The following is an 11,888-nucleotide window of genomic DNA, read 5'->3' as shown; positions in this document are numbered from 1 at the left end:
TAAATAAAGGCCCTAAAGTCCAAAGTTGGACAGAAAGCGAGAAAATACTCTCATTCTGGGGATAAGAAATAGTGTCACTTTCTGCCACAATAATAATAATAATTAAAAAAAATAACAATTTGGACAGACAAATAGACATTTACCAACTCCATCTTCTTTTTTTAAAATATATTATATGTTATTAGTCGTGTACTCTCCCTACTATCATTGAAATTTTTTTTAGGAATAAACTCTTGAGATTATAAACCCTGCCAGATAAATATCTTCATTAATAATGTACCTCTGACTGAGAAATAGTTTCCATTATAAATCAGTAACATACATGTGTCATATGCTACATATGTTTCTTGTTAACATGTAGCTCCAATACTGACTTAAAGGTATGAATGCTTTGTTGTTTAGTCATCCAATGAAGAACATTATGGTAAATTCATGGAAATAATGAGCTTGTTCGGGGTTCGACCCGGGAACTCTCATACCCAACGCGAGAATCTGACCCTAAGCGCCCACTCAAAAGCATATGATGAAATCTGCCTAATATTTGAAAGTACACACACAGCAGGCATAAATGTTACACTATAAATTTATATGGCAAGCGGTTAAAACAGAGACCATTTCACTTAGTTTAGTCAAGTGTTTCACCCGTGTGTGGTATTTGGATCTGTGGGACCGCTTTTCAGTTTTTTTTTATCAAAATAAAAAATGATTAATCCATTATTTTTTCAAACTAAGACTCATTGGCCTTGTCTTTACTATTGTACTACTATAGTAGTACTACAGGTACATATATGCATGCCACACATAGGTAAGAATTTGAAAAAAACTTTTTCATTTTTTATTTTATTTTATATATATATATATATATATATATATATATATATATATATATATATATATATATATATATATATATATATATATATATTTAAAAAAATATCAAGCCACCCACTTGTAGGTTTCTAGGAAATATTTAAAATACAAAAATGTAATAATTAAAATTAAACTGGAATTCCCTGTGATAAAAATAAAGTGTAATTTAATTTAATACAAAATGAATACAAATAAAGTATATAAACCTATCAATACATTTTTCAAACTTTCACAAAATTTGTGAAAATAATCACGTCGCCGATGACGCGTGATGCGTCGGCAGGAAGTTGTTTTGGTTGCGGAAGTGGAGCTTCAGACACTGTAGGCGCAGCCCACTGGAGCTATCTGCTTTGGGACTCTGCGGTTTGACTCTTCGTGGTGTAATTTGGGTTTTTGTAGGTCTGTGGGAGCTTTGGTTTCCAGCTCTATCGGGTAAGAAGGAAGATTAAGTTGCTCAGTGGCCGTTAGCAGCCCAACCGTCTTGACGTTGCTGTGGTTTGCTCAGTTAGCTCGGTGGGCTCGTGGCTAACGCGACGTCGTTTTATCCCTTTAGTGACAAAGTTAAGTTAAATGTCGGGACCTGTGGAGGGAAACGCATATTTATATGAAACGTCGAGTCTCACGACTGGAGCTGAAAAGGGCCCATTACTGTCAGTTACTGAACCCTTTTCAAGCTAATAGTGGCACGAAATGTAGATGGCTAGGTTAGTTGTAATTGCCAGATTATAAAGATGATCAACACACAGTAATTATGAAGTTGTGCTAAAGAAGTATTAGCATCCTTAACTTTCGGAAAAGTACTGATACCACACTGTGAAAACACTCCACTACATGTCAAAAATCTTACTTGAGTAAAAGTATGTCAGGAAAGTGTGGCCTACTGATGATATCAAACGTTTAAAAAAAATAGTAATTGTGTCGTAAAATGTTCCCTCTCAGTGTTTTATTATTGTAAATACTGTTTCTTGATGAATATCACTGCCGTATTAATGTGTATTTTTGCATTTTAATGCTGTAGATTTGGTTGTTTATTCTACAGCAATGCAACATATCCTATAAGATCCTTTTGTGTATGTAGCGTCGCTGTCCTGGGAGGATTTAGTGAGCTATAGTGCATTTTAAAAGACACTTTTCAGATAGTTTATTAGGAAGTAGAGGACATTTCTAAACCTATTAAGGAACACTGGAAGGTAAAGTTGAATACAATGAAAAACTAAGTAGAGTAGAAGTAAATGTATAAATGTATATTTCAGTAAAGTACTTAGTACATCCCAGCACAAACAGTATGTGAAGGAGCACTTTCCGTTCAGACTCAAAACACTTGAATAAAAGTGAATTACGGTTCTTAAAAGAAAAATACAAAGAGGGTATAAAACTCTCAGCAGCTATCAAGTACATCGACCTTTCTCCTGTTATCAGAGCCACACCTCTTGAGCCTAACAACTGGTCTCTCTTGTGTTTTCCGTGAGCTCAGAATCCTTCAAGGCAGAATCAATACAATGCGTCTGACCATTAGTCAGCAGGCTGATGAAGCCTTTCTCACATTTGCCTTCATTTGATCAATAAAGAGTCAAAATCTCAATTCATAACAAATGTACCCTCCCGGCAGTGTTATATAGGCTTCAGATCATCACGCCGCAGCCATGTTCAATTTGAAATATCTTTGAACGATTGTCAGATTTCCAGAAATGTAATTGCAGATTGAATAATATTATATGTTGTAGTAGAATACAACTAAAATGCAACTGGAAACACCTTAAATCTTATTGTGCTTGTAATCATTTGACTAAAAGCATGCAGGAATTTAAAAACAGGATACAGGAATTACTTGAGCACTGTCCTGTCTTATATGTGAAACTTTTAAAAATGTCTTTATGTCAATGCTTTACCTCCCTAGTGTTCCTGGCTGAGCTATCGCGATGGCCGAACACAACGACACCAGTCTGCAGCCGGAAGAGCGAGTCCGGGCTCTGACCAAGAAGGGGAGCTCCGTTGAAGTCAACGACGATGTGCCGCCGCGCCGCTACTTCCGCTCCGGGATGGAGATGATCCGCATGGCCAGCATCTACGCAGAGGAGGGCAACATCGAGCACGCCTTCGTCCTGTACAATAAATATATCACGTAAGTGTTCAGCTGTCAATCAGCTTGCTATTGGTTTGATTGTATTCAGCAAATTCATTTTAAAGTACTCAGGTGTTTGTCCCTCATCGTAATCCGTTTGGCCAGTTTGATGTTTTTCAGATAAAGATGTTTTTTTGGTTAAGATAAGTTGCAGGAGAGTTAATACGAAGAAGAAGAAGAATTTATCAGTAAAAACTCTGAGTGACTTTGACATGTTTTCTTTGGCATGTAGGGATTCCTTTATAATTTCTCTGAACAAGCATTCTTAGTGGAGGTAGACGCAAAGATTTTTTAATCAGTTGTAAAAAGAAAAGTTTCCTCTTTTCATCAAGTCTCTTTATAGAAAAACTTCCCAAACACCGGGACTACAAGACAGCTAACATTCCTGAGAAGAAGGACACTCTAAAGGTACGCAGACAGTGTTTTAGGCTCTCCTGTATAACATATAAATGTTTTGATTTTAAAGAAAATGTTCAAGTTTTTTTTCTTTGTTTTTCTTACGTTTTCAGAAACTAAAGGATGTTGCATTTCCTCAAGCAGAGATTCTGAAAAAAGCTTTATTGCGGAAATTTGAACAAGACTATGCACAGCATCTTGTCAAGAAGGTAAATGTTACAAGTCTCTTATCATTTAAAGAAATGTCTAACGGTTGAGACAAATATTGAATGCACAACTCGCATTGTACTCTGATTTTTGTGGGTCGACTGCGGCTCAGTGGTGAGCGGGATCGTCTTTCAATCAGAGGATCGGTGGTTCGATCCCCGGGTCGATGTGTCCTTGAGCAAGACACTTAACCCTAAATTGCTCCCGTAGCTGCGCCTAAGGAGTATGAATGTGTATGAATGGTTGATGTTACTGATGGCACCTTGCATGGTGGCTCCTCCCATCTGTGTGTGAATGGGTGAATGAAGTCTCGTAGTGTAAAAGCGCTTTGAGTGGTCGGAAGATTAGAAAAGCGCTTTACAAGTACAGGTCCATTTACCATTTTTGTGTGTTGTGCAAACCCTCAAAGGGGCGAAACATTAATCGCAAAATGCACACGGTTGAAATAAAGGGAGACATTTGCTCAGGAACACACAGAGGTAAAATAAACACATTGGCCTTGAATAGTCACAGTTTGTATAGCATTGATATAAAGTTGATGCATGAATTACATAACTGCATGAACGATAGACCCAAAAAAGAGAGACCAGCGAAATGCAATCGATATGTTTCCTGCGCAGAGAGCGGAGCAGGAGGCTTTGGCGCGGCAGCAGACCAAGCAGCGGGCCCTGGACGCGGAGCGGGAGCGCGTGGCCATGATGCAGCGGCGGCAGCGGGAGCAGGAGCAGTTCAGTGCCTTCGAGGAGATGATCCGCCGCCAGGAGCTGGAGAAGGAGCGCCAGCGCGTGCTCCTCGAGTTTGCCACGCCCACCGCGCCCGCCTCTGACATGCCCCTCCTTCCGGGCATCCAGGGGCCCCCACCGCAAGCGCCCCACGCCGGCCCACAAAGCCCCGGGGAACCGTCCAGTGACAACAACCACCAATATGATCGCCCCCCCGCAACCGTCGGCACACCCGCCGCCACCACCATGCCCACCTTTGACCGGTCGCTTAAGCCCGGTGGTCTGGTCAGCCCGGGGAACAACAGTGAGTTAATCTCTTCCCAGGATTTAAATACTAGTTTAAAGTTTTTACACTCCACAACTGATTTAGTCCCTCCCGACTTAACTATTCTTCCGTGTTTTTACGACACGCCTCATTTCAGAACACCACAAGAATCTAACTCTGTCCATGTGCATGGTTTTTGCAGATACAATGGTGGATGCCCTCCGCCAATTGGCTGTCCCGGCTGAACTGTGCCGCAGCTTTCTGAGGTTGGCCGAGGCCAACACGAGCCGAGCCGTGGAAACGTGCGGCATCCTGTGTGGCAAACTGGTAAGACTCTGAAAGAGAGCAACTGCGTTGAACCCGGAGTAGTCACTCCCTCTTCAGAATAGATGGGTTACAAGAAGCACAATGCTTTTTGGAAACCTGGGGGGGCTGAAGAAAGACATTTCTTATCTCATTATTGGTGGAAAACAAAGGATGTTTCTCTTGGAATTTAACAGGGATGTGGATTTTGAGCTGCCATCCCACCCCAAAGGGGAGAACATATCTGACACCCCTCTAACTGTCCCAGATCTGCCAGTGATTTAACATTTCCTTGCATGACCAAGTGTTTTTATTTTTTATATTTGCCAGTAGCAAAACAGTTAGTGCTCTGTTACCTTTACCATGATAGCTTTTTTTTAGCATACGGTATGCTACGCAGAATTTTAAGGATTATTTTGTGTTTTGTGTTTCAGACCAGAAATGCGTTCACCGTGACTCACGTCATCGTACCGAAGCAGAGTGGTGGACCAGACTATTGTGACACAGAAAATGAGGAGGAACTCTTCCTCATGCAGGACCAGTATGACCTCATCACCCTGGGCTGGATACACGTGAGTAAAGATGGACAAACGCATCATAATCTGCTTTGCTCTTCTCAGAAGCTAATATTCTTGAAAAACATGAAAGGAATACTTAAAAATGACCATAAAGTTTCATCAATAGCTCAACCTGTGTTACTTTAAATTTTTGAAACCTTTTTTTTTTTCAAGTACTATTAGTGAATCAGCAGTGGACTGTTTGTTATTGTGTCTAAGTCTCACTCAATTAGAAGTCTCGTTCTTTAATCAGAATATCGGGCAGCTACAGGTTCCTCTCTTTGAAGCATTCTTCCTCTGTGATGCGTAGCGTCCCTGCACCCACAGGAACACCACCATTCTCCAGAGCAGACATTTATAATAACAATCTGAGCCTTTTGTGGGAAAAATCAAGCTTAAACCTCCAGTTCTGAAAAGTGAGCGTATTGAAAAACAGCCTTCTCGTTACTATCCACCAGGGGGCGACTCCTCTGGTTGTATAGAAATCAATGCTTTATGTGTTAAAGCTGCATTCTCTCTCCTGACCACCAGGGGGCGACTCCTCTGGTTGTATAGAAGTCTATATAAGTGACTCTACTTCTCTCTTGATGTATCCCCTCAGTAAACATTGTAAACATGAGTTTACGTCTCAATCTCTATTTTCAAGTCATCTTCAATAAAGCATGATGTTTATTTAGTAAATTATGGTCATTTAGAGTCAAACAGACTATAAATCAGGGGATGCTTTGGAGCGGGACTTACTCTGATTGACAGGGCTAGCGGAGTCTATACCACGGTGTCACTGCACTGCAGTCCAAACACTTTTGCTTACTGGTTGGGAGAAGACAAAAAGATGACGACAGCTAAAATCCAAGATGGCAACGGCCAAACAATCCAGTTTATGGGAAAAGCAATCGGACATTGACTTTGTCAAATTGCCCCAATATTAAAAGATTGCAGCCTCTTCAGCCTCTGCAGTGTTCTCCCTTTAATGCTCGACCCATTTCACAGATTCTGGTCCCCGTCAGTCACCAAAACACGGGCGAAATGGGTCCAGGTCGAGAAAACATTTAACCTTTAAGTTCTGTCGAACAATTTAAAATAATAGAAGAAGAAGGATGCATTGAACAGCCTGTGTGTGTGTTTTCCCAGACCCACCCCACACAGACGGCCTTTCTGTCCAGCGTCGACCTCCACACACACTGCTCCTATCAGATGATGCTGCCGGAGGCCATCGCCATCGTCTGCTCGCCCAAGTTTAACGAGTGAGTTGGAAAAGATTTTTTTTCCTTTCTGCTCGGTCCGCCCGAGTTCCTTCTCCTCGTTAAAGTGTGTGATTGTGTTTGTCCCAGAATCGGTTACTTCAGGTTGACGGATCGAGGAACGGATGAGATCTCCTCGTGTAAACAGAAAGGCTTTCACCCGCACAGCAAAGACCCCCCTCTATTTACAGTGAGTGCATCTCTGTTTGCTCCAAAGTTCCTTTTTTCTAATGTAAATACTTGAATCAAGTCTCATTTTCTTCACATTAGTGTACAATTTGTATGAGCCAGTGAGACGAGTAAAACCGCGCTGGAAACAAGAGTGATCCTTTTTTACCATAGCAGATTATTTTTTTGCCCAATTGGGCAAATAAACTCCAGACTTGTGTTAATGTTTTAAACTTTAATTCATTTCTCTACGTTATATTATGGCGAGTTACTTTGGGCACAAAGATGAGTGTTTTCTTTGCTCTCTTCACGCCGAAACCCCATTTAAGTCAATGGCACAATTTCTCACGTATTTTTGTGCTTTTCGAAGAAATTAACTGTCGAATCTCTTAGAAAAGTCATAGCTCACAATTCCAGAGACAACCTGCACATTTTGATGTATTTTGACGCATGTGCTGGCAACGCTGCGGGAGGAGATACTCGCCAAAGTTTTGTGGGAATATGATTATTATTATTTAGCCCGCAGGAGAACATGCAGTGTGGCTTGCTGCTGGAAGTCGCTATTGAGACTTCCAGCAGCAAGCAACACCGAATAATCTCTGTTTACACTTGTGAGTTATTGCTGGAACTGGAACACTCAACTTAAGAGATTTTTTTTTTATTATAATTTAGGAAAACGAAAAAGCATAAAATAAAACATTGACTTGGGGCCAACATTACATCTACATTTTCTGTAACTTCTGGCACTGTGCAATATATTTTTGAACCTATTGACTTACAAGCACATCATTTTTGCACACCTTACAACAATTTGAACACTGGTAGTTTTGCATGTTTTGAAGTGTTCTTTTAGTCAGTGTCTTACTGCAGTGGATGGAGTTTGCAGAAACAGACAGGAGCAAAGCAATGTGCTGCTGTGATGTAATTTATACACCTGAAATAATCAATATCAGTTTAATAAGTATATGCTTCATTGAGAAAATGTTTTCTGCTTCAGCTTGCTGTGAGACAAACCTTTGGGGAACTAAAGACGTTATCCCTAGTCACTTAAATAAAGTATCTATTTATCTATATTCACCCCTCTGAGGTAAGTTTTTTTTAAAACAAAAAGGGTAAAGTGATTACTTTTTTCATTTTTGTTTTTCAAAATGGCATTAGTGTGAACATACGAGATAAATATGTATAAATTACTTGTCTTTTTTCTGTGTATGTGAGACAACTCAAACTGAAATCCTTCTCTCTCTCTTCATCCAGCACGCGGGACACATCAACATCACCGATGACACCGTGTCCATGATGGATTTGCGGTGAATCTTCTCACCGATAACACTCAGACTGTTTTAAAGTGCAGACATTTTACTGGAGAAAACACTCGACTTACTTTCAGGACGGTACTGAGCAAAACCCACGGCCGCGAGTGGACCATTTCTATGGACTTGAGTTGTTCTCAAAGGGAACAACGCCGTGAACCTCTTTATTTTAATTTGTTTTGTTCCTTTTGCGCTTAAAGAAAAGAAATCGCATATTGTTGCACTTTCCAAGCAAACAACTACATCCCATTGTCGAGCCTCCTGCTCTTCAAACCCTCTGTTTCATTTTTTGTCGGTTCATGCTACATTTTTTGTCATTAATAAACAAAAAAAGGTGTGTGTGTCTGTGTGTGACTGTGTGTGTGTCTACATATATGTGCGTCAATGTCTGGTAACCCAACCGTTGTTTCATAATTTCTCGTCAAAGTTTGTTTCTGCCTGACAGATCAAAAAAAAAAAAGAAGTGCCAAGGACGAGAACACTGTCTCATTTGAGGAGTTGTTCATCGTGTGACATGAAGTTTCCGTGTGAGAGCTGTGTTGTTTTAAAGTGCTGTGTTTTCGTCACAAGCCGTTGAAGTGCTCTGAGCGATGGGAGACATGACAGCCAGGTGTAACTCAGGTACGCAGGCAGCGTTGCTGCTATGTGTTCTATTTTTTTTTATAAGAAACATACTCTTATCTAGAGGTATACGAGTTTTGTTTAACTCCTACTTATGATGCATCCACCTTTTTACTTTTTTTTATTTCCTAATTCTTTATGTTTTGGGGTTCTTTATGTTTTGGTTTTTGGGTGATCTGAATGTACCTTCTGCTCCTCGTCACTAACAGCATCAGGACCACGGATCCAGCCTCTAACCGCTATTTGTTGTTTCGCTCCCTTCCGCTTGTTCGAAGAAGTGAATTATTCGCCATAATTTTAACTTCCGTGAATTAAATACCAAGTCAAAATAAACTTGTTTGGTGGTTAATTTATTCTGCATGGTTTTGTTTGTCGCGTTTGTCCAGGAAATGGTTTGGATACAAAGCTTATAGATAAAGTTTATAAAGTGAAATGTTGGTTTCATGGGAGAGAATGTACAGAAGAATAATAGACACTTTAACATTGATACCAGATTCAATGGAATTACTACACACCCAGAGTAAAGGATGAGATTTCATATTTAATCATCATGAAACATGTTTTTATATATTTTAATTTTATTTGAATACCTTTATTTTTTATTTGATATAATAACGACATATTATTAAATACTACAGCTGTTTTCATGCTAATGTGTTAAAGATGAACAGGAAAATGGGACAAAGACGTGTGTGACTGTCACATGATCCAAGACAACATTTCAAAGACCAGATAAAAAGTTTTGTTTCCACAGATGACGAATGAGCACGCCGTGTGAGGTATTCAAACCATATTGCTTTTATGATTGCCAAAGATAATATGTAATGTTATGTAGGAGGGAGATGGTGAACCACTAAGACGGAGCTGATCCTGGGAAGATGGAGTGAATGGGCAGGCACTAATAAAGTCGAGAGTGTCGCGTAGGATTTCCTTCAAACCGCTACAAGTAGGCGTTGTGCGCCAGACATAAGAGAACTTTAATAAGAATAACCTTTAACCTGTCATTTTTTGTTCATGCTACTTGAACAGTTGGGGGTTTTACCTGCTAATCCCTCCAACTACAAAAGACACGCGTTAAATAAAACTCAACACAAACCGAAATGCATATTCATTCGTTTTTAGTCTTTTTGGGTTTAAATACAATAGGACAACATCAAAAGGGGTGTGAATGTCTTCGTTTAATAAAGGTGTGTGTATGTATGTGTGTGTGTGTGTGTGAGGGGGGGGGGGGGGGGGCAGAGCAAGCTTAAAGAGTATCTTCAGGATCCAAATGTAGTAACGGAGATCCGACATGGCATCCAAGGCGGGTCCACTCTTTTTTTTCCCAAGTTGCTCCTGAGTGTCCATGACATTAAAGATTTCAGCTGTTTTCTTCCCTGAAGTGCTCCCGTTGTTTTATTCTACAACTTATTTTTAACTTTTACCTAAAGTGTGCAAAAACTGAATCGTACAGAGACTTTGTCGCGGCCTTCACCCTCTCTCTCTTCTCTCTCTAAGCTCTCCATGCAGGTTTGGTTAATTGATAGTTGTTGGTTTTTTTTTCCCAATTCTTGCTTTTAAAAGAAAAGTGATGGGAAATTGATGAATGTATTAATTCAAAGGATCTTTGTATGGAATACAAATAAATAAATAAAAACAAAAAACAAAGGAAAGGCGAGGAGACGAGGAATTTGTTGTTCCAGGTTATTTGGAGTATAGGGACTTGTTTCAGCTTAAAGAGTTGGAATCGATTCATTAAAATCAACTTTATTGTGCTGGTAAGTACTGAAGCAACAAGAGGCAGTTTGGAATATTGTCAGGAGTGCAAAAGCAGTAAAGGGCAGCTTAATATACAGAATACATGTTAATATATACAATACACATTAGTCATATGTTAAGATATGTGCTGAAGTTGCAGTACGGGAAAACAATATTATATTGTGCAGCTTTAAGTGCTATAAGTGAATACTATAATAGTTTGCTGAATACAAATAAATACTTAAAATCTCATTTACCAAGAGGGATATTGTCACGATGGTGCTTGTAAGATATTTTGGTTTGCTCATAAAAAACAGGCCTAACGAGAAAAAAACAAATGTATTGTTGTTTACCCAGTATTCCAGCAGGAGGCAGCAGAGAGCTGCTTTTGTAAGTGATATGCCGTAAATGAAGGGGACGTAAAGAACGTGAACAGGAAGTACCCACAAGGCGAACGGGTGGTGTGTTGTTGACGTTCAGGTCCGTCGTTTTTTACCTCAATAATCCTTTAGATCCACATAAACAGCCAAAATGGGGAAACGACAGCACCAAAAAGACAAAATGTGAGTATAACTGTTGTCCTTGACCACGCACCGCGTGTTTGTTGTTGTTAGCTTAGCTAGCTAGCAGACTTGCAAACGAGCTAGCTGGCTAACTTAGCTAACTTACATCTATTTTTTATATAATTACTTAAAGTTTAACTTGATTTAAGGTCACTTTTTGGTCTTTCCTCTTATTAATTTTTCTTCCCACCTTCCAGGTACATCACATGTTCAGAGTACACGCAGTTTTATGGAGGGAAGCAATCAGGTGAGTTGTATTTTATAAATCTCTAATTTCAATTTTAACGTGACCTGGTTGAAACAACAGGCAATAGTTAGTTATGTTAGTTGTGAGGGTATCGTAGACTTGTTGCCTTCTATATACATATTGTATACTTATACCTAGTGCTGAAATAAGTATTTTGATATTTTACTTGAGTATAAGTTGCTATAGTACTTACAAGTAAAAGTAGTCCATTCAAAATCTTAATCAAGTAAAAGGATAAGAGTATTTTCGCATTGAAATAAACTTAAAGTTCTAAAAGTAAAACAGTTCATTTTGTAAACTGGCCCTTTTCAGAATTAAGTATATCTCGATTATAAGTATTGATTCATTCATGTGTTCATCACTTTAATATAATAACTTTATTAATATAGCACTTTTAAAAACAGGGTTTACAGCGTGCTTTCACAAGTATGCAAAGCATAAACATGACCCAAATGGCAGCAAACAAAAAAGACCTCACTATAAAAGCATTGAATGCAACCAAACCAAACAAATACCCAAAAAGAACAGTAGAAAACAAACAAATATATAAAATATACAA

At 39.3% G+C, this 11,888-nt stretch overlaps 2 protein-coding genes across 2 annotated transcripts in view; both read left to right on the top strand.

Moving 5' to 3' along the window:
* The first annotated feature begins 1,125 nt into the window (after positions 1 to 1,125).
* LOC137779253 (STAM-binding protein-like A) lies at positions 1,126 to 8,506 on the top strand. The gene is made up of 10 exons (XM_068566860.1): positions 1,126 to 1,302; positions 2,768 to 2,992; positions 3,325 to 3,400; positions 3,502 to 3,597; positions 4,216 to 4,621; positions 4,785 to 4,909; positions 5,320 to 5,457; positions 6,574 to 6,686; positions 6,774 to 6,873; positions 8,106 to 8,506. The coding sequence occupies exons 2-10, from the start codon at positions 2,790 to 2,792 to the stop codon at positions 8,160 to 8,162; spliced, it is 1,314 nt and encodes a 437-aa protein (XP_068422961.1). The 5' UTR covers positions 1,126 to 1,302; positions 2,768 to 2,789; the 3' UTR covers positions 8,163 to 8,506.
* A 2,442-nt stretch (positions 8,507 to 10,948) lies between these two features.
* ppil2 (peptidylprolyl isomerase (cyclophilin)-like 2) overlaps positions 10,949 to 11,888 on the top strand; it is a 30,405-nt gene continuing 29,465 nt past the window's right edge. The window contains exons 1-2 of the mRNA XM_068566823.1: positions 10,949 to 11,082; positions 11,280 to 11,329. Coding sequence (XP_068422924.1) covers positions 11,051 to 11,082; positions 11,280 to 11,329 — 82 coding nt within the window. The 5' untranslated portion in view covers positions 10,949 to 11,050. The remainder of the gene's footprint in view (positions 11,083 to 11,279; positions 11,330 to 11,888) is intronic.

Source organism: Clinocottus analis, unplaced genomic scaffold (assembly GCF_023055335.1).
Source record: "Clinocottus analis isolate CAN_PGR_092001 unplaced genomic scaffold, fCliAna1.0.p SCAF_7, whole genome shotgun sequence".
NCBI lineage: Eukaryota > Metazoa > Chordata > Actinopteri > Perciformes > Cottidae > Clinocottus > Clinocottus analis.
This window is presented reverse-complemented; position numbering and strand designations above follow the sequence as displayed.

Excerpts from the sequence above, each read along its gene's own strand:
- LOC137779253 (XM_068566860.1), top strand. The coding sequence starts at position 2,790 with ATGGCCGAACACAACGACACCAGTCTGCAGCCGGAAGAGCGAGTCCGG. Across the intron at positions 3,598-4,215 it reads CACAGCATCTTGTCAAGAAG|AGAGCGGAGCAGGAGGCTTT; the intron begins GTAAATGTTACA and ends TTTCCTGCGCAG. Across the intron at positions 5,458-6,573 it reads TCACCCTGGGCTGGATACAC|ACCCACCCCACACAGACGGC; the intron begins GTGAGTAAAGAT and ends GTGTTTTCCCAG.